Below are 22,366 nucleotides of genomic sequence, written 5' to 3' on the forward strand. Positions count from 1 at the left end.
AATAAATTAATCTAATAGTATTGACATAGTTAGTCACATAATATGACTCACATACAATTTTCAGAAGTATTTCTAGTATATTATAATGTTTAGTTTTACCAATTTGACGTAGTTTATTATATAGTTTTTAATATAATATTAATTATATAACAAACATAGTTTATTTGTTACATAATAAATAACAATTGTTTTTTGTATTAATTAACCATACCATTTCTTTTAGTTTATTATGATTTATTTTAACTCCAGTAAATTTTATGTAAAATGACAAAAGTAATAAAAAGAAGTACAAAAAAGATATTTCAAACAACAAAAATTGCCACTCAAAATAACACATGAGCAAATTTCGTCGTCTGTAACGACAACAAACATCGAAGTAGACCGTTGTATGACTGATTTAACTTTTAAGCATTATACAATCAAGATACAATAAACTCAATTGCAATATTTTCAATACCTCAATAAGTTAATTTGATATAATCTATTAAAAATGTCTTTTGAATATCAACATAAAATCTAATTATTACACATGAGGAGAAAGTGAATAATACGAAGTTTTAATAGAATCATTGCATTTGCATTTTTTGTATTATTTCCCGGCATCAAGTGGCGGGGATTAATAATTTTTTTTTTAAATTAAAAGATTTTTTGATTTATTTTTAATTTAAAAGAAAACGAAAATATGGTGTTTAATAGTTTCTATTAGAATGATTTTGTTTATAATAAATCATAAAAAATTGAATAATATAATTATAACTAAAATTATTAAAAGTAATTAACAAGAGTTTTGGAAAAAATGACAAAATATTTGTTCATTTTAGTTCTACTTTAACATTTATTTAAAATATTACTTTTTCAAAAACATGGTCAATCATGTTTGTCATTTCCTGATTTTTTATATAAAATTTGTCCTCATATTGTTAAAAATCATAAAAAACAATTGAAACAAAAATATAAAAAGCAAAATAATATTATAAACAATCTATAAAGAAGTTAAAATACAAATCCTTCAAAAATCGACCAAGTGATTTCTCCCAAATTTTGCATAAATCTCAATTTATTCAATCCCGCTTTTTTCGGTGATAGTTAAGCTATTTTTTATTTTATTAAACTAAAAAGAACTAGTTAATAACTTCCCAGAACGATCGCATTTTTTCATACTAAAAAACACAATAATACATTAATAATATTATTATAATATAATACTAAGTAGTTAATACTTATATTAATATCGTCAAAAGAATGGGAAATCAAAAGCAAAGAGATGATAGAAGAAATCAGAAGGAAAGATGAGGGCGTGTGATTGAAAGAAAGAAATAAAACCCTACGCGGTATAAAAGGAACCCTTTGGTGTTTCAAAATGAGATGTCAAGTGATAACGACTTTGAGACTGGAAACGCCGAACACGCAGGAACTTACCCAATGCAATGCTCTGCTTTGAGAAAGGGTGGATACGTCGTTATTAAGGGAAGACCATGCAAATTGGTCGAAATGAGCACCTCAAAGACCGGAAAGCACGGACACGCCAAAGTCACTTACTTCGGTTATGACATTTTCACCGGAAAAAGACTTGATGACGCTTGCCCATCAACCCACAACGTCGAAGTCCCAGACGTCAAGAGAACTGAGTACCCACTCCTCGATGTCGTCGACGGATATGCCCACATTTTGCTCGATGACGGAACCGAGAGAGCTGATTTGAAAGTCCCAGAGGGAGAACTCGGAAACAGCATTAAGCAACAATTCGAGGACGGAGTTTCACTCATCCTTGCTGTCCAGACTGCTATGGGAGAGGAAGCCATTATTGATGCTAAAGAAGCCAAAGATAATTAAACCTTTTAATTTGTCCTTTTAATTATTATGATTTTTTTTATCAATAATTGTTTAACAACTTTAATTGTAATTTTTGAAGAAATCATAAAAATTTAAACACCTTTTTCACAGCATGGTCAGTATTTTTTATTTTAAACCCGATTTGTCTCTTCGATTTCTTTTAAACAATCGGAAAATGAATAAAAAATCCTGACCGTGTTCACAACCGATAAAAATGAAACACTCACAAAAGTGTTTGTGATACAAAAAAGACTTAGGGTCATTCAGTCCTTTTCATTGTGTCGCAATAGCTTGGCGGTGAATTGGATTCACCTGCAAGCGGGTGAGACTTTCTATACACATATGGCGGCATGAAGATTGGTGGTGACCTTGGATGAATGTTCTTGATTGGGATAGGTTTGGAGTGTGGTCTACTGTTCATTTCACTGTCTTCTTCGCCATGACAAACCAAGGGTTCAGACTTGGTTGTATGTATCCTTTCAAAAAATTTACATCGAAGAGGGTTAAGGAGTCCTTCAAAATAGCGATCCCTGATTCTTTCATAATCAACAATGCCGTTTGAGGCCATGTTTCCTCTTACACTTCTCTTTTTTTCTTCCCCCAATAATTCTCTTATTCTGTATTCTCAATCTCCCTTTTATTGTATTTTGTTTTAGTTGTTCAATAGTTTAAATATAATTATATAGTGGTTTCTCATTTTTATTTTGATTAATTGAGATACTATTAAAAAGTAACACAGAAGCTATAAAGAGTTTTAGTTGTTATTTCTATAATTAAAACCACCCCAAAATAAATTCATTTATAATTATATCAATAGTAAAATAAACTATAAATTATTCTTGATTAGATACTCCAAAACCGACTTCTTTCCATTTTCAAACGATGACAAGTCGAATTTTTTTCTTCCCACCTCCCAATCGAGATTAACCATTTTACAAACCATTTTTAAATAACTGACCAACTCCTCCAAGTCCTTCATTTTATTGATAAAGTTGACCATGTTTTCCTTCTTCTTTCCTTTCTCCACAATTCTCAAAAATTCAAAAGGAGTTGGGACATTGACATTCCCAACTAGTAAAGTGTTTTTCATTAACCCAACTCGCCCAAAGAGTGTCAAATAAAGACTTTGAAGGTCTTGTGAAAGTGTTTCAAATTGTTCGAACAAATCTTTGGGGTCTTCATTATTCCCAATTTTGTCATTCTCTTTAAAGGTCTTTATTGTATCACGAGAAGTATCTGTGTTCTCCAAGTCTTCAACATTCATCTGTTCTTCTTCCTTGGTGATCTCTTCAATTGATTTCATTTGAATGTTAATGTCTTGTTCGTCTTCTCTCTTTTGGGTATTATAAAGTTGGATAGATGCTCTTTCATTCAAAATGTCATTTAATTCAGCTATTTCCTGTTCTGTTTGGAGGTCTCGTGTTACATCCTTTGTTATAGCTTTACAATAAACAACTGGATTTGATTCTTCTTTGGTCGTGTTGAGTGGTTCATTGTCGACATCTTTTAATATACAGACTTGTACATTCTTCACTTCCTGTGAATCTAATAATTGCTTTGATATGTTTTGCATCATCCCATCATCATCTTCTTCAATTAATGGTTCCAGTGTTTCTAATGTGTCGCCATATTCATCTGAACTCTCTTTGATTTGTTCTTCGATGATTGTTTCTAACTTGTTTATTTTTTCAGGAGAGTTTTGTTGGGAATCTTTTGGTTTAATGGGTTCAGCCTGAGGACTCTCTGATTGATTCTTTGATATAATATTCTTTTCTCCATTTTCGCAGTCAAAAGAAACATCCTCACTCTCATCCATTTTCTCAAAAGAACTTCCCATATCTAGAGTATGTCCAAGATCTTCTTCATCAACACTATGATCCATTTTAACTACTACATCTGACAAATGTTTTGCAGACTGTTCATTAATTATTTCACCCATATCCGTGTATGTTATCGTCTTATTCTCGTCAGTTAATTTCTGAGATATCTTCATTGAAGTAGCAGTTTGAAGAGATGCATCTCTTTCTATAACTTCTTGAGTAAATTCTCCAGAATGTATATCCTCATCAAGATATTCGCGGTTTTGCTGAAAACATGAAACGAGTGGTGAGCGGGATATGTCTTTAAATTCAACCTTCACATCGTTTGCTATCATTTTGTAATAAAGTTCAAACCTCTCTATCTTTTTTCAACCATTTTCAAGTCTATTCTATTTTTGGATTAGATGCTTTAATTTTTTTCCTTCTAATAACATTTTAATAACATTTAAATTATAATATTAATTATTATTTTAATTAAATCATCAATTGAATTTACGAAAACAAACATTATTTATTAATTATTAAAATACTATTATATAATAAAACAAAAACAGTGTTGTTTGGTATAGTTTTTAATTTGGTTTAATAATAACTTGGTTTTAATTAAATAATGTAATTAATATTTATAATAATAATATATATATAATATGATATATAATTATGGTTCACAAATTTATATAATTTAATTCAAAAAAAAATGCTAAGTTCAATAACATTATATTTTTTTAAATAAAAATAATTAAGTGATTGATTTTTACATGGTAAATATAGAATAAATTCCCTAACAATAACAGAAAAATGTTGTTATAAAAACAATTGGTTATTTTGAATAATACAAAATCTTATTTTAATTATTATATAGTAACTATTAATCCATTTTTTTAAAGGATACCTTTAATAGTTGAGTGGTGAAAAAAATATATGTTAAACATAAACTAGTAAATGTATGCTACGTCGCAAAACAAGAAAGAGCACGAAAATGAATAACGAAGAACGAGAAGACGAACTGAAAAAGCCAAGAAAGACAGACGTTCCACCAAAGGCAATCTCAGTTGTCACAGTATCATCCTCAACCTCGTCATATACAAATATTTTTGATAAAATCAAGGACGACAATTCCTCAACTAAATCAAAAATCATCAACTCAACCGAAACAACCGGAACAGAAGAACCTAAGATATCCAAAAATGCTGATAAAAACAAAAGGGCTTATAAAGGAAAATTAATTGCACTCACACCACTTAACCTCCGAAACAACGGAAAAGATGCTTTTAGGTATAAACTTATCGAACACCGCATCGTTCTTTGGCTCACACCGGTGCTCGAGGGAAAGGTCTTTCCATACCCAAAGCCCAAGTAGTACTTTGTTCTTAAGATTCGGTCAATAGTGTATAAGGCGATGAGTTGAGGGAATTGCATCTCACTTTTAATTAATTTAGTGTTCTAATAAATTTACTATTTTATATTATAATTGTTTTTTTATAAGACAAATGTCATAATTGAGTATTATATATTTGTATGATTATTAATTTTTTATTAAAAATTTCGAAATTAAAATATTATTAAATATACTATAATTGTATCATAAAATTGACCAAAATTTAAAAATTATTGTTATTAGATTAATAAAACTTCAAAATGTGCTGACTAATAATATTAGTAAAAATACCATAAAAATACCATTATTATTGTGATATCAATTTTAGCAAATAAACCATATAAATTTTATATAAATTTATTAAAAAACACAATAAAAAAATTATCAATATTATTTTTTCACATCAAATTATAATAAACTGAAATTATTAAATAATACTATTACAAATGATTACAACTTTTTTATAATGCATTTTTGAGACTGTTATAAATGTAGTATAATTTATTAATAGTGATTAACATTAAATTACAAATTCCTTACAGAACACGATTAACTATAAAAAGCCATAAAAAACTATAACAGGGTTGACAAGTGAATTAAGGCTGGGCGATGATTGGCTGGTCTTTCTGTTGGATCTTGTAGTGTTCCATGAATTTATTAATTTCAGCTGTTTTTGATTTGATACTTTCGTTGAGTTGCTCCATAACTTGGTTGATTTGTTCAATCGATTTGTTGACGGCGGGAATAATCTCGGAGGCTGTTCGCTCGACCATTACACCGTTGACTAAACGGAAACACTTACGTGTTGGTTCAACCTTCGCAAGTACGTCCAACACTACACGATGTTCTTTCAGTGTCGAATCCATGTCAGCCAATTGACGAGCTAAGAGGTTCTGATCTTGTTTCAATTGCTGAAGCTGGGTCAAGACTACTTGCTGCGGGTTCATTGGACTTTTGTAGTTCTTTTTATAGTTTTAAAATAATATCACCTTGTGTTGTTGTCTAGTTATATGTATTAAATCTTTAGTTAATACTACTTTCCTTTAATTAACGATCTAATTATCTATTTTTTGGTTATAATTAACGAGTTAATTGTAAAAAAAATAATTTAATTTAATTATAATAAAACAATTGAGATTGATTATTATTATTTCTTTTATCATCGTAAATTGAAAAAAGTGTTAATATAAAATTACATGTTATATTATTATTCTGTCTAAAAAATAAAATCCAAAAAAAACTGTACCATTTATTTATTTTAATAATTTATATATATTATTATTTTATAAGATATTATTATTTGATTATAATTTCAACTTTATTAATAATTATATTATCAATAATTAAAATATATACAAAATGCGTTTTTGGGATTTGACGTTCAAAAATAACAAAATTATTCAATAATATAATGTTTTATAAAAATTTAAATTAAATAGTAAAAAACCTATAAAATTAAACTAGTCTTAGTTTAAAAAATTGAATGGTGGTTGATGTGGAAACAAACACTTTTTTGTCCGCCCGATTTTACCCGTCCAAACAATGCTAAAATAATTTGCATTTGTTGCGTTCTTCTTTTATTCTACCCAAAACTGCGTCCAGACCAATAATGTCCAATATGACATCGAACATGTCATCAAGTTGTAAAGCGGCTTTAGCAGAGTCAGAGAGTGTGTATATTACATATACAAATGTATACATGTTGTCATGGACTTTTTCTTATCGGCTAAATCATTTGAACCTTAACCAAATTATTAAGTGGCTCACTTATCATTTTTGGCTTTAGCTACTATTCTACGTCCTTATATTTTTAATTTCGCTTGTTTTGTTGAGTCTTGTTGTATTTTCTTAATTATTGAAGTTTTTTATTACAATTATTACAAATAGTATATTTAATACTTTTATGTTAATTTTTATAGTTAAATTATAGTAAATATAGGGTATGTTGTATATTATTTATAAAAGACTTTTTTTGGTAATTAAATGTTAAAAAATCTTTTTCAATTCTTAAATATTGTCGATTTGATAATAACATAACTAATTAATTATAGTACAATGAAATGATTATAAATTGTAATACATTTTTGTAAATCAACAATACCAGTTAAAATTGTCTCTTTTTCTATGATTCAACACAAATACACATTTATTTGTCGTAAAGTAGAATGTAAAATTGTTTTTTAATATTGAAAGTTATTTAGAAGTTATACTAGGTTTTAATTTACCAAACAATTTAAATTCAAGAAAATATTTTTTAAGGACAAACCAGTTATCTATTCGTTGTATCACAAATATACATTATTAAAAATAGTTATTTTATAATAAAATTATTATATTTACTAGAATTGTCTATATCTAAAATAGAAATAGGAAAAAAAGTATTTATAAATATAATCAGTTGATTTTTAGCTTGTATTTTCAAAATGCGTATAGTTTAAATAGTATTAAAATAATTAAAAAAATTTATGGAAAAAACAAAGGTTGGGTATAAAAACAAAAAAATTTGTCATCTAATCGCCACAATAATGAAAAAGTTGAATGATAATCCATGATTTTTCGATACTCTTCTGAGTGACCAAAACAACAAATGATATTCTTTACTCAATAATTAATTGGTTCTCACTTAATGTTTGGTTTCTGTATTGAAAGTAAAGAGTGATAATAATTATAATTATAATTATCATAATAATAATAATAATAATAATAATAATAATAATAATAATAATAATAATAATAATAATAATAATAATAATAATAATAATAATAATAATAATAATAATAATAATAATAATAATAATAATAATAATAATAATAATAATAATAATAATAATAATAATAATAATAATAATAATAATAATAATAATAATAATAATAATAATAATAATAATAATAATAATAATAATAATAATAATAATAATAATAATAATAATAATAATAATAATAATAATAATAATAATAATAATAATAATAATAATAATAATAATAATAATAATAATAATAATAATAATAATAATAATGTAGTCAGTCTATAAACGGGACCTTCATTGACTACCACCTCTTAAAATAGATTTATTTTTTCTATTTCGAACCATATTCAAATTATAATGATAGGAAATAGGAATATTAGTAAATATTTCATCTGGTTCCCGAAATCAAGAAATGCCGAAAAATCACCTCGAGTCAGTGGAAACCGAGTGAGACGGAGCATTTAAAAGAAGGCTCATAAAGACGCACTCGAACAGTCTGTTTGTGCACCGTTTCACCCACTTTCCAAGTCCTCCCTTGGCGCGGATCCCTTCTGATACCCCCAAGCGGGGGGACCACATCCGCGTCCACACAGTACGGACAAGGAAAGTGGGTGACATGGGGACGCACAAACAGTGGCTGAAAAGTGGACTTCCTTCAAAAAACACTCGCGGCAAATATTTTATTTTGGTAAAGGTGGTGGTCAATGTAGGTAAACATAAGTCCAAAAAATAATATAATAAATATAACTATTTTAAAACTAAATAACCAATAACACAACCAATAACATAAAAAAGGTTAAAACCACTTGACCAATCATTTTCAAACATCTCAAAGTGAATAAAAATGGTTGATTTGGTAATATTTTTGAACAAAATAACGGGAAATATTGCTAAAAACTTCAAGGAAAGTTTAACAGTCTAATCAAAAATCAATGAGTTGATAAGTTGGTTGGTTGAAATAACATCACTCTCTATTTTCGACGCATTTTCTTTCTTTGATTTTCGTTGTTTTATATTAACATTTACAGTTGTTTGACTTGTTGTCGTATTTGATCGTTTAATGTGTGTTCACAAACATGTTTTTGAACATATCATGATCGTTTTTATAGTTTAGGTCGCGTACAAATAATTCGTTTTATTTGTTGTTGTAAAAAAGCATCACTTCTATGTTTTTAGTGAATTGTTGGCAATCAAATTTATTGTTTTTGCACATAATTTTCAAGTCGTAAAAAATTAAAAAAATCAATTAATAATATTTAATAAATAAATAATATTTAAATAAAAAATAAAGTTTTCAGACCAACTTTATTAATAAATTTTTATCAAACAATTATTATTGTTATTATTATTACAAAATATTTGTGGGAGTTAATAATATTAATACACAAAGAATTAAATAAAAATAAAATGAAATGTATTTTTCATTAAAATAAATTTATTATTAATATATTATATTTAATTAAAAAAAAAACAATAACGAACTCCACTTTTTAGATTTATTCAAATTTATTAATTATTAATTAATTTTAAGTTATATTTTTGTTTTTTTTAAATGAATAAACCCAATTTCTTGCACTACAAAAGAATTAATTTAGAAACAAAGTTTCATTTCTAAGAATCAAACCATACATTATAGTTTATTACTTAGGCAATAAAGTAATAGAAAAAGTGTTGACTTGACAAATTTATCTTCATGTGACTCAACTACAAAAAGTTCAAATAAGAATTCAAATTAATACAAAATGCCAATACCAAACTCCTCAAAATGCCTCAAAAACTTGAATTTCAAGGAACTTGGGCCTCAAACTGTTTTTTAGCATCTGAAAAAGAATTGATGAGCAAACCTGCCCCAGAGAAGAAGAAGGACAAGAAGCGCTGGTTTTTCAAGAAGTCGAAAAAAGAGGAAGATTTTCTGATCAGTGAGCCGATGGATTTCAAACAGACTCAACACGTCTATTTAGGAGAAGCTGGTCTTCAAGGACTTCCCCCCGAGTGGACAGCGCGACTTAAAAAGGGAGGAGTATCTGACAAAGACATAGCCGAGCACAAAGAAGTGTGTGGGCAAATAGCCAAAATTGAAGTTGACCAAGGTGCGAAGAGTCGGTTATGTAATGCGAAGAGTGAAGAGAAAGAGGAAGTGATAGATTTAAAGAGTTTTACAACGCAAAGTGATCCCGACGAGAATTACGAGAACCTTGCGAAGATGGAAAATGGTGATGAAGATGAGTATATGGCAACTCGGAAGAGTGATGGGTTAGAAGTTTCACTTCGTCGGATAGGGGTGACTGATAAGAACAAGAAAGTGATAGTTCGCGAGGTATCTGTTTTAAAGAAGTGTTCTAATGAGAACATCTTGAAGTATGTTGAGTGTTATTTGATTAATGATATGTTATGGTTAGTCACCGAATTAATGGATTTCGGCGAATTAACGAATTTAATCGACTTACATCAATCCCTTCCAATGCTAGAAATGCATATCGCTTATGTTATGGACCATTTGGTCGATGCTTTGTGTTATATTCACTCAATCGGATATATCCACAGAGACATCAAATCAGATAATTTACTCGTCAAAAAAGATGGCATCATTAAATTGGCCAATTTCGGTTCAGTCGCCTTCGTCGATGAAAAACATCCAACAAGAAATTCAGTCATCGGAACGCCTTTTTGGATGTCTCCAGAAGTTTGTTATTTGTATATGGCTTTTAACTAATAAGAAATAACTTTGGTAGTATAGTTAAAATATAATTTGATCTATAGTTAATCCGCTCAATGGACTACGGAAATAAAGTCGACACGTGGTCACTCGGTGTCACCTGTTTTGAGTGCGCCCATGGTGCTCCCCCTTATATCGATTTACCACCAATGAAAGCAATGCTTCAAATCACTACAAAAGGGATGCCTGACCTCGAAGGACAGTGGTCCGACAATTTTAAGAAATTCTTTGGCGATTGTTGCCAAAGTGATGTCGAAAAGAGACCAACCGAAACTCAACTCAAAAATTACGAATTCTTAAAGGAAAAATGTACGAAAGAGGAATTTGCAGATCTCGTCAAAAAAGCAGTCGTTTTGGTCGATGAAGAAAAAGATGACGATGGACTCCCAACAAATGAGGAGCAAGAAAAACAGGAGATATAAAATGATAATGGACGTTTTTGTGATTTAATTTTACTACTATGTTATACTATAATTTATAGTATTTTATTATTATATTATTATTATAAAAATCAAAAAATAGGTATAGTTGTATAAAACTAATAAAAATAGTAAATTAATTCGCATTTCGCCACCACCTCAAAATCTCGTGTTGTCGATCTTTAATCATTTTTTGTACCGAAAACGATTGGAGATTTTCGATGAGAGAATTTGCGGCGGTTTCTTCTGATTTCCCAAGCAAAAAGGCTTTTGCAATACAATCAGAGACAGATTCCTCATTGAACTCTTGATCAAACAAAAACGAAAGATTTATTATTCTCAAAATCATTCCAACTTTTCGACGCAAAACGATAAAGCCCTCACAACTCGTTTTGACAAATGCATCCCACCCATTCATTTCTTCACCAATCGAGACCGTGAACTTTTTAAGTTCGTTTCTCACACAATTCGGAACGGCAAACCGATTTGCGTCAAAATGTGGGCGGCGATTGAGTAAATATCCAAAATCAATCTGAAAAAAGGTCCCATTGTCAATCTCAAATTTCATATTCTCAAGATGTCTATCACGAAGACCAATTATATATCCGCCGACAAATCTCTTTGTTAATTTTCTATATTATAGTCGATAGTTTCATTCTCATCTCTTTTAACCATTAATTATAAGTAAAAATATTAACATAACGAGTAAAAACAAAGCCACAAACCCACCCGCAAGTGTCTCGATGATTTTCTCTTTTTTACTCAACGACCAAAGTGAGATGTTGACTTTACTTGCGCACGTTTCGCAATGAAGTCCATAAAGCATTTCAAGTTCTCTCCCGTCAATACAAGCGGTCGAGTTCTTGTGCGTTTCGCAATTAACAAAAGTGTCGGGATTACCGCGAATCTCGATTAGACCGCTATTATTGAAAGGAATCACTTGATATGTTGCTGCAATGGGATAGATGTGAGCATGTTCGGAAGACTTGAAAAGGGTGTGCGACGACCAAATCGCGTTGAAAACGGTGAACGAAAGTTGTGCGGCGGTATCCGTTCGAAGGTCATCTCCCTCTTTGTAAAGATAATTGAACTTATGTACACTTTGCGTTTTGTCATCGAAAAAGTGAAACTCGAGCTGAATTGGGCGGAGTGTTGACGTATACCGTTTCACAGGACAAATCTTGATAAGTTTCCCTTTTCCAAAAAAGTAATCTGAAATATCAAGTTCTAGTGGTGGAACGAGCAGGACGTCTGGGGATAGATAAAGGCTGGAAAACCAGAGCAATATCTGTGTCAGCTTGGTTGTCATTTCCTCCACCTTTTGAGACTTGTCAGAAAGAGTGGAAATAAGACTTACCAAACCACACTCAAAGGAATTGGAAGTCTTCAACCCCAAACTGCTTACCCGCTTCTCGGAATATTTTTTGAAATCTTCGGAACAACAAAAACAACAATTGACATTCTTGTGAAGTAGCATCAAACGAAATAACACCCTGTCGTTCCGCTGAGCGCACTGAGTAATTTCGTTAAAAAGGCTGTTTTTGTACTGACCCCTTTCTTGACTTGTTATGTAAAATATAATTAAAGGGAGAAACTGGATAAATCCCGACTCATTGGCATCAAGAAAACTTGTTAGTGAATCAGGTTCCAGGTCTCCCATCGAAACGTGATCTAAAAAGTCAAGCAATTTTTCATTGTGTTTTGCTTTGTTTATTTCTTCCATTTTTTCCAGTTTTTAAGTTTTTCTTAATTCTTTTTTTCACCACTTTTTATTAAATCTTTATATAACTATTGTTATAATAAAATTAATATATAAAGTATAGTACAGAACCAGAGCTTTCAAAAGAAAACAATGTATTATGAAATTGTTAAAATTTATCAATATAAAGTAATACAACCAATAAACAACAATTACACAGTAAAAAAGGTAGTTAATTACTAGTAACATTTTTGCTATAATTAATAGTATTTTTTACAACCCCAAATAGTACATTAAACACGATTAAACTATTAGCAAGAAGTTCACACGAATTGAGCGACAACGAAATTTTTAGGGGTGAATCGAGTTGGGAAATGTGAACCAGACAAACAGTTAAGTCTTCCGCCATAGTTGTACCAATGTTGATCGCACCAAGCCATCGTCTTTTTATCTTCGACCCAAATACTCATCTCATTACCAAAAGCAAAGAGATAGTCCTGCCCATCATCATACAACTCAAATGCTCTTCCCTTTTCACCTTCGAATATAGGGAATCGACACATCCCTTCCAATCGCCCATTTGAACGTAATGAGAACATAAACGCACCCGGGTCTTCCGTGTAGAAGTTGCGCTTTGCTATTGGACTACTGACAAACCCTCCAAAGCGATTGCCATTGGTGTCTTCGGTGATCACCGCTAAGTTCTTTTTTGTAAATACACGCTGCCCAAAAAGTTGATTTGTCTTCCAGGAATCTATATCAGAGTCAAATATAATCGTGTCGTAATGTAGACCAGTCCACGTCTCAATCTGAAGAGCTTCATCATAGGAAAATATCTCATTCACATCCGCAAACGGCATTCAACGTCGTTTTTTCTTTTTTAAAGTTCTTTTGATTTTATACCTCTTTTAATAAATCTATTCTTGTGGATACCTAAAGTTATGTCTTGAGTTATTATTATTTACAGTTGAATTTGATTGGTATTACTATAAGTTTTAATTGTTCAATTAATTTGGTTTTTAAAACTCAGAATTTGATGTTAAATCATATTTTTTAATATAATATATATATTATTATACTATAATAAACATAACTTATATCAATAGTAAATAAAGAATAAGGTATATATTAATATAATACTGGCACTTTAACATTCAAAATAATTTTGAAGTTATTTAATTGACTTGTTTATATATAGATATATTAAATAATGTTGAAATTATTGTTATTTTAGCCTGTGTATTGTTATGTTCATAATAAACTTTTAAAAAATTGGAAATATATTTAATAAAATCGAGATTTCCCGATATTTAAACCACTCATTTTGTGTTCATTGTTATTCGAAATATAGAGAAGCATGAAAGATTATAAAGAGTGTAAGAAGCATTTGTGGTCTAAGGGCAGAATTCCACCCTTCCAAGGTGGAGATCCGGGTTCGAGTCCCGGCAAATGCATTTTTTATTTTTATATATTTTTAAATAGTATATTATTAGTTTTAAATGAATAGTAATAATTCAATACATTTGAATTAATAGTGAGTGTCATATGAATAGAACAAAATAAAACTGAAATAAAAAATACTTAGAATCCCCCTCTCAATCTCAAGACAAGATGGAGTGTGGATTCCTTTTGAATGTTGTAGTCAGAAAGTGTTTTACCTTCTTCAAGTTGTTTTCCAGCGAAGATGAGTCTCTGTTGGTCTGGTGGAATGCCTTCCTTTTCTTGAATTTTAGCCTTAATAGCATCAATAGAATCGTTTGGTTCTACCTCCAAGGTGATTGTCTTTCCGGTGAGGGTCTTCACAAATATTTGCATTGATTTGTTTGTCTTCAGTTGTTCCGCCTTTATATACTGTTTTGATTCTTAATTCCAAACCTCATACATTACACTTAGTATTTTTGATAGTTATTTAATTATAATAGTATAGATTCTTTTTCTATTTGGAGCAAAACTTCAAAAGGATGTGAGGAACAAATAACAAAAATTTAAAATGTTTTACCGAGTAAATTTTTGTGTATTAAAAATGTTTCGATTGGTAGTAATATTTCAATAAAAAAAACTAAAATATTAATGGTATAATAATTATTATGGAATAATATTTGTCTAGTTTTGCGACGACAAAAGAAATTATAGTTATTTATATAGTTATTAATTTATTATTCAAAAGAATGATAATAAAGTATTGAACAAAAGAACACAACTTGTTTATGATCGATTTTGTTCCTTTTGAATTTCGTTGATCTGCTTGTCTGTCACAATCGCAGCCTCTGTTGTTCCTGTTTTTTCAGTTGCGTAATTATCTGATGGTTCAACAAATGGATTACCAGATTCGTCTGCGAGGGTTTGTGATGTCTTTTTTTCTTCGTTGATCCCAGTCAACTCTTCCTTCTCTTTAATTTCATCGTCCTTAAAGACGTTATTGTTATTGTTTTTATTGACAATATTGATTGCTGGCATGTTAATTGTTGGAGATGTCAATGATATTGGTTTCTCAGATGGCATTTGTTGGATGATGATTGGGCTCTGTTGAGAACTTTGTTGTTGTTGTTGTTGCTGTTGTTGAACAACGTTCATCATAAAGCTCTGTTGTTGCTGCTGTTGTTGTTGCATCATATTCATCATAGAGGCAAGAGCTGAAGTAGTTGCGTCTGCGTTTGAAGAACTTCCACTGTTTGATGGTTGTGATGGTGTCACAGGTGTAGGAACAGATGGAGCTGGCATTTGGATATTATTATTAATAGTTGGTGTGAACGTACCTGAGCTGACGGTGTTAGTAGGTGAAGCAGTGATAGTAGGAGTTATAGTGTTAGTTGGTGTGTAAGTGTTAGTGGGTGTATAACTCGGGGTATAACTTGGAGTGAAACTTGGAGTATAACTGATAGCTGGTGATGATTGAGTAGCTCCTGAATTAGATGAAGATGTGCTTGAAGTTGTTGATGAAGTAGAAGAAGGAGTTTCTTGGTTTCCACCGTTGCTTGAGTTTTGTGTGTTTTGAGTTGTAGATGATTGTGTATTTGTTGATGTCTGAGTTGAAGAAGAAGACGTCGAACTGCTTCCCGATGCATGTGAAGTTGTAGTAGTAGTACTCCCACTGCTTGATCCATTTGAGTGAGAACACCCGCAGTGTGGGACTGGTAGAGATTGGCAACATTTGCATTTACATCCAAGACTCCAATAATATTTCTTCAATTTCTCGTACATCTTTCTTCTTTCTTCCGGACATTTAATTTTATCGAGTTTAGCCATCCATCCATTCTTCTTTAAATCTTTCTTAAACTTCTTCGCAAACAATTGAGTCAACGCCTTCTTTCCTTTCTTCGCAGCTTTCACAAAGGCAGACTCCAATTTCTTTCCAAACTTCTTCATGCCTTTAGTAATGGTCTTCACATACTTCTGAACTTTCATCTTCGCTTCAAACTTCTCCAATTTCTTTAAGGATTTTTTACTTGCCTTCTTCTTTTCTTTCTCCAGTCGTTTCTCTTCTTTTAATAATTTTCTCTTCTCTTTAGTTTCTTTTGCTTTCTGTTTGGCTAAATCTTTCTTTATCTTCTTCTCTTCTTTCTTAGCTTTTCGTTCCTCCTTTTTAATCTTCTTCTCAGATCTCTTTTTCTCTATCACTTTCTTTCGTTCCTCCTTTTTCGCTTTTCGTTCTTCTTTTTTAATCTTTTTCTCAGCTTTCTTCTTGTCAATCTTCACTTTCCGCTCTTCTTTCTTTTCTTTCCGTGTTTCTTTGGCAAGTTTCTTTTCCGCTTTTTTCTCATCAATAGTCTTTTTATGTTCTTCTTTCTGTAACTTCCGCTCTTGTTTCGCCAATTTCTTTTGCTCTTTCTTTTTCTCAATCTTCAATTTATATTCTTCTTTCTTGTTCTTGCGCTCCTCTTTCTTTACCTTTCGTTCCGCCTTCTTGTTTTTCGCCTTTTCTTTGTTCGCCTTTCGTTCCGCTTTCTCAGCTTTTTTTGCCTGTTTGGCAGCTTTCTTTTCGGCTCGTTTCGCTTTTGCTTTCTCTTTGTTGACTTTCTTCTCTTCTTTATAATGTTGGACACTCTTCTTTTGAATTTTTTTCTCTTTCTTTGCAGTTTTCTTGCTCTCTTTCCGCTTGGGTTTGTCAGATTTTCTAGATGAACGTCGTGATTTATCGTCCATCATATCTTCCCCAAATTCATCCAAATCAAAGTTCTCTTCTTCCTCTGCTTCTTCCAATTCAAAGTCATCTTCATCCTCCTCAAAGGTGTCGAAGACTAAATCAGATTCATCGTCAAAATGTTCTGTTGCGATGTTCAACACGAATAACAGAGATAACAGTATCAATTTCATGTCTATAATATGCTTTTTACAGTTCTCATTCCAATGCAAATCTCATCTTGTCATCTCAATACCTTTGCATATTTCTACATTTTTTTATTATTTATTTTGGTTTTATTATAGTAACTGTTGGTAATATATTTGGTATTCATTATTGAAGTTTTTTTTAATACTTTTTTCGAATTCTCCTTTTAATCAACAATCTAAAACATAATTAATATATCAATTTATTCATTCAAAATTTCAGGATTACTTGTTGGGTTTTATTTTTTAATCTTTTCTTTTTCGGCGAAATCATGTTTCAAAAAAATAATTATTTTTGATTCGGTGTACTTTTGAGTTTGTTTTGTCAAGACTTTTTTATATTTTTTATTTAATGAAAAATATAGATAAATATTTGTAAAATAACGGGTTCTAATACTAATTTATTATTCGTTTTTTTGTGTAATTGTTTTATATTCATTGTTTTGCCTCTTTACATATTTTGTTCAAATATTTTTTTTAAATAATCATTTTTAACTATCGATACTGTTTTTATAATTATATTTAAATAGATTACCCCATAAATAATTACTTTTTTTATAAATATTTATTTTTCAGACTTTTTTAATCTGTTTGGTAAGTTCCATTTATACCACTTTAAAGAATTTTGTATTATATTTTTAATATTTTTATAATATATATAATACTACAATAAAAAATAACATATCACTTTAGTCATGTTATTGATGCTTTGAATAACACAATGAATAACAAAAAAATGAATTAAAGTTCATCCTTCTCTTTCTGTATGTCATCATCTTTCTTCTCATTTTGACTGTCTTCATTTATAAAGTCACTCCCTTTCTTCGATTCATCAATTCCATTCACATTCCAGTCTTCATCGATGTTGATGTTCTGTGTATTATTGTCCTCTTGCATTTTCTTAATTAAGTCTTCTATGATTTTATTTGCTTCTTCACTCTCTTCACTATTTTCTTCCAAATCAAAATCTTCCAAATCTGCGTTTGCAAGCCCTAAATTCTTCATCATTTCGTCAAACTCTCCTTTATAATCTTCGGTGATTGTATCTTCACCAACTACTTCAACATGTCCACTGTCTGTTATTCCGTCACACAACTCACTCATTTTGGAAGATAACGCGTCTTGTGTGATTAATTTTCCTTCGTTGATTATGACGTTTTGTTTTTTATTATCTTTTGTAGAAAAAATTAGAGCAAAAGGGACTTCGTCGATTTCATAACTTTCGGGTAATTCATCGGTGTTCAAATCTAAGAAATAGATCTTTACGTTTTGTAATCGTTTTATTAACGGCTCCACAACTCGCTTTTTGTATGCCCGCAACGTGGCAGCCACTACAATCATACACTTCTCTTCGTTTTTTATTTTCTCTAATTCATTCGAACTGATTTCATTACTCTCAACAATTTCGTTTTGGTTTCGACTTTTTAAATAAGCAGGCACTTTTCCTTCTAAAACATTTTCAATGAAATTTGTGATTCCACTTTTTTCCAAAGTCCCATTATATGGGTATGCCGTTCTTTGATTTTTGTGTAAAAGTGCGATTGCTGGTGCCTCCTTCAGTCCAAATTTTTCCATCTGTTCGGGGAAGTTAAAAACGTCGAATTTAGTCGCGACCAAAACGTTTCTCTTTTCTATCGCAATCTCATATATTTCTTTTTCGAGATTGACATCACTCGTTTTGTTATAGAACATCCATAAGAGATATCTATTATTAATATCACTAATATACTCTTGGTCAAAATTTGTGAAGATTGGAAAGATATTATTAAAAATAAATTCCTTCATTCCCTCACTTTTCATCTCAAATGTATGAGTAAAGTTATTCATCTTCTGTGTAATTTTCACAGTATAATTTCGTCCGTTATCTATCGAAAACGAAAATTCTTCTCCAACCGCCGAAACGAAAAATGTTTCTGAATTCCCCGAAACCTCAGCTATTTGTTCAAATTCACTCATTTCTTCGATCTCGTTTTTGGTGGAATAAAACACCACAAAAATTCCTTCATTTGTATTTAATAATTCATCCAATTCAATTATACTTTTCACTTTTTTAGTCGCGGGGCTGATATAATGAAAAACCCATTCCGTCATAACACTCGTTTGCCACGCTTCCTTATATTCAATTAAAGGTTCTTTCGGTCGTAATAAAACCATAGCTGGGTCGTTTTCTAATTTGAATAATTCGTGTGATGTCGTCACAAAACTATCTATTTCGGGAAATTCTAGTTTTAATGCTTCTTGCGTTTTGTTGACTATTCTTTGGAGTTGATTACATTGTGCGGTTAGATCTTTACAAACTACTAATAAAATAGGAATTTGCGGATTGTCTAAACCTCCCAAATCAAATAACGGCAAGATTGTCGTTCCACAACTCAAGGAAATGAGAAAAAGAATAATCATCTCTCTTTTACTTTTTAGTTCTTTTTTGAATTGTGTGTTTTTTAGAATACAATTTTTTGTTGTTCAAATTCATTAATGAAAAATCAACTTTATTTTTAGTAAATTTCAATTGTAATTTTATTATAATTTACTGGTAAATGATAATCATAAAAATTAAGTTAATGTTTGTATGGAAATCGAAAGTGTGTAAGAGCTTCTAAATAATTGTAATTATAAAATTATTATAAAATAAACTAGAAAAAAAAGCCCGTCACTCTGTGACGTAACAGTGAACATAAATTCAAAAGCATTTAAAATATCGATTAAATCATTCTTCTTTGGCATTCACGTCACTTCCAACAACCTCAGCGAAAAATCCAAAGTCAAGGAGTTGCCGTTTCAGTTGCAAGATTCTTTGTTCCTGTTTTTGCCTGAACACCACTTTTTTCTTCTTTTTTTCGATTTCCAAAATTGTTTTTCGCGTCTGAATTTCCTCATCAAGAGCTTCACCTTTCGTTTCAAGGGTTTGCAACTCATTTTCTAAAACCAATCCTTCATTCTCTATGCCGTTGTTCCGATCTTGCAATCTCAAAACACTCATTTTTATTGACTTTTCGACGTTCCGCATTCGAAATATTTCTGAAGACATACGTAGTTTTTCAACTCTCAATCTCTCTCTTTTTCGATAAAGCTCCTTCTTCAAAAATTCATTTTTTTGTTCGGAAATTCGAGAATTTTCATCAATAGTTTCCAATATTTCAATTTCAGTATCTATTTGTCGTTCTGCCTGTATTATCTCGTCCTCAATCTGGGATAGGGAGTAGTTGAGGTTTTCAATTTCTAAAAGTTTTTCTTCACTTTCTTTTTCGGTTTGTTCTCGTTCAGCCACTATGAGTTGTTTGTCAATCTTAACAATCTCCCCCTTACTGATCTCTTTTTGCGTCAATTTTTTAGTTCTTACGTTTTGTGCTTTGAGTTTTTTTCTTTCTCGTTTTTAAACATTTTTTCCTCCTCCGAAATTTTTTCGTTTTTTTCTAAATTGTTTTTTTTTATTTTCAAGTTTGTTTCCTTGGTGTCTTCAAGCCTTTCCATCTTCACTCCTTGTTGTTCTTTAATGAAATTGATCTCTGTGATTAATCTCATATTATCTATTTCTAATTGTTTCAATAGGACTGCCTTCTCTTCCACTCTCAAATTGGTGATTTTTTGCTCAAGAAGATTTTTTTTGTGTTTCATCTTTTTGTTGGCCGCCTCGACTTTTTTGCACTCTCGTTCCAACTTTTTTTCAGTTCTCAAATTTTGGTTCTTGAGGTTCGCAATCTCGTCTCTCAAATTTTGTTTTTGATGTAACATTTCGACAATCTCACTTTGAAGTTCTTTGTTCTCTTGTTCTGTCATTTCACTCTCTTTTTTGATCTCGTTGTTATTGAGACTTTGACAATTCGCAATTTTAATAATTTCCCTGGACATTTGTTCAATCTTTTTTTTCATTTGTTCGATGTCATTCCGCCACGCGAATACAGATTCTTTGATTTTTTCATAATTCCCATTTTTTTCTTTCTTTGTTTTTATACCTTTTTCCTTTTGTGGTTTTCTCGATCTTCTCATCCGTTTTGAGATTCTTGATTTTACTCGTTTTGTCACTCTGACGTGGAGATTGATTTCCATACCCCGTTGAGGTGGTTTCCACTCTTGATAGATTCTGTTAATATTAAAAATTCTATTCAAAAGTAATGCGCACTTCTCATGTTCTTTAGTTTGATAAATTCCTTTCAAAATCTCATTATTTTTATTATAATCACATTCCATTAGATCCCACACCAACGCAATTAAGTCCCTTGAGTTTTCTTCTGTTGGATGAGTGATACACGACGTATCGCAATTCGTTCTGACACCCATCCAGACCGCCACACATAACATCTTCTGAAAGTTCTCTGCCACGTGGAATATGTTTGTCGGGACGTCGTGTGGAAGGGTGAAGTCAACTATCGTTTTCTCATACATATAAAGTAATTCCGTCGTTCTCAAACGATAGAGAAGATCGTCTCGAGTGGCTTTTATTTGAAATGTAAGAGGGGTCCGATGTGCAATAAAGTAATTGAGGTATTCCGTTATACTTTCGATGATGTAAGTGACGTAACGAGGATTGTCCATGATATGAACTGAGAGATAATACGCTTGAATTTATTCGTAGCAATTTAACTGGTTTCATTCCGTCAAAGTTTTGGTATAATTCATTTACTGGTACTTTTACTATACAACCAATTTCTTTCATTATTCCTGTTGTTATTTTTATGTTTTCTTTGTTGAAGATACTGAATTTCAGTGAAAATAGTCAATGGTATATTGCTAGTTTAATAATCATTTAATTCAAATTTAATGTATAGTAAAATAAATTATATTTTTAATAAAATATAATAATATAGGTTTAAGTATTTGCAACGAGGAATTAACTTCAACCCGTCAACTGAGGTATGTTAATTGCAATATTAAACGCTTTTAAACAATTTTTCACGAGTTTCAACACTGGTGTACACCAGTGTTTAATGTATTGTTGTTGCAACCATACACCATTGTTAGAATTTGAGTTCCGATCTAATTAATATTAATAAAAATAAACTAAACGTATAGCATTTGTTACCTTCAATTTATGTATCGAAATAACCCACAGAATCCACCCAAAAATGATGATACGTCTTGAAAAATAGCATCAAACTTTTTTGTTATTTGAGAAGTGACATCTAATTCAACTTCTTATAATCCCGATTTATTAGGTTTTCATTTGTGGCTTACTTCTCAACAATAATACTGAACAATCCTTATATCAAAACGAAAGAACTTTAAAGGTATATGCAAAGTGACACCAAAGACGCAAGAAGTGCCTCTGATCAAATAACTCGACGAGAGGGGTTTGTTTAAATTAATACAGAACTATACTTGAAACCATTTTAATTAACACTCAGTGATTTAAAAATGATAGTAGTAGGTGGGAAAGGCGTTGGTAAAACGACATTTATTCATTCTCTGTGTACCGTGAAAAACACTCCAA

At 30.6% G+C, this 22,366-nt stretch overlaps 9 protein-coding genes across 9 annotated transcripts; 2 read left to right on the top strand and 7 right to left on the bottom strand.

The window, feature by feature from the left end:
- Positions 1–1,365: 1,365 nt before the first annotated feature.
- EIN_129200 (eukaryotic translation initiation factor 5A-1, putative) lies at positions 1,366–1,833 on the top strand (the record flags this gene model as incomplete). The annotated part of the gene is made up of 1 exon (XM_004258303.1): positions 1,366–1,833. One exon carries the CDS (start codon positions 1,366–1,368, stop codon positions 1,831–1,833), a length of 468 nt encoding a protein of 155 aa, XP_004258351.1.
- An 826-nt stretch (positions 1,834–2,659) lies between these two features.
- EIN_129210 (hypothetical protein) lies at positions 2,660–3,988 on the bottom strand (the record flags this gene model as incomplete). Its single annotated transcript, XM_004258304.1, has 1 exon — positions 2,660–3,988. One exon carries the CDS (start codon positions 3,986–3,988, stop codon positions 2,660–2,662), a length of 1,329 nt encoding a protein of 442 aa, XP_004258352.1.
- Positions 3,989–5,627: 1,639 nt separating this feature from the next.
- On the bottom strand, positions 5,628–5,978 carry EIN_129220 (prefoldin subunit, putative; the record flags this gene model as incomplete). Its single annotated transcript, XM_004258305.1, has 1 exon — positions 5,628–5,978. One exon carries the CDS (start codon positions 5,976–5,978, stop codon positions 5,628–5,630), a length of 351 nt encoding a protein of 116 aa, XP_004258353.1.
- A 3,565-nt stretch (positions 5,979–9,543) lies between these two features.
- On the top strand, positions 9,544–10,916 carry EIN_129230 (serine/threonine protein kinase, putative; the record flags this gene model as incomplete). The annotated part of the gene is made up of 2 exons (XM_004258306.1): positions 9,544–10,461; positions 10,539–10,916. The coding sequence occupies 2 exons, from the start codon at positions 9,544–9,546 to the stop codon at positions 10,914–10,916; spliced, it is 1,296 nt and encodes a 431-aa protein (XP_004258354.1).
- A 133-nt stretch (positions 10,917–11,049) lies between these two features.
- EIN_129240 (hypothetical protein) lies at positions 11,050–12,636 on the bottom strand (the record flags this gene model as incomplete). Its single annotated transcript, XM_004258307.1, has 2 exons — positions 11,050–11,545; positions 11,627–12,636. 2 exons carry the CDS (start codon positions 12,634–12,636, stop codon positions 11,050–11,052), a joined length of 1,506 nt encoding a protein of 501 aa, XP_004258355.1.
- A 299-nt stretch (positions 12,637–12,935) lies between these two features.
- EIN_129250 (hypothetical protein) lies at positions 12,936–13,472 on the bottom strand (the record flags this gene model as incomplete). Its single annotated transcript, XM_004258308.1, has 1 exon — positions 12,936–13,472. The coding sequence occupies one exon, from the start codon at positions 13,470–13,472 to the stop codon at positions 12,936–12,938; it is 537 nt and encodes a 178-aa protein (XP_004258356.1).
- Positions 13,473–14,817: 1,345 nt separating this feature from the next.
- EIN_129260 (nucleolin, putative) lies at positions 14,818–16,926 on the bottom strand (the record flags this gene model as incomplete). Its single annotated transcript, XM_004258309.1, has 1 exon — positions 14,818–16,926. The coding sequence occupies one exon, from the start codon at positions 16,924–16,926 to the stop codon at positions 14,818–14,820; it is 2,109 nt and encodes a 702-aa protein (XP_004258357.1).
- Positions 16,927–17,679: 753 nt separating this feature from the next.
- EIN_129270 (hypothetical protein) lies at positions 17,680–19,338 on the bottom strand (the record flags this gene model as incomplete). Its single annotated transcript, XM_004258310.1, has 1 exon — positions 17,680–19,338. One exon carries the CDS (start codon positions 19,336–19,338, stop codon positions 17,680–17,682), a length of 1,659 nt encoding a protein of 552 aa, XP_004258358.1.
- A 307-nt stretch (positions 19,339–19,645) lies between these two features.
- On the bottom strand, positions 19,646–21,471 carry EIN_129280 (hypothetical protein; the record flags this gene model as incomplete). The annotated part of the gene is made up of 2 exons (XM_004258311.1): positions 19,646–19,994; positions 20,279–21,471. The coding sequence occupies 2 exons, from the start codon at positions 21,469–21,471 to the stop codon at positions 19,646–19,648; spliced, it is 1,542 nt and encodes a 513-aa protein (XP_004258359.1).
- Positions 21,472–22,366: the final 895 nt, after the last annotated feature.

Source organism: Entamoeba invadens (genome assembly GCF_000330505.1).
Source record: "Entamoeba invadens IP1 unplaced genomic scaffold scaff_1105074725707, whole genome shotgun sequence".
In the NCBI taxonomy this organism is placed as follows: Eukaryota; Evosea; order Mastigamoebida; family Endamoebidae; genus Entamoeba; species Entamoeba invadens.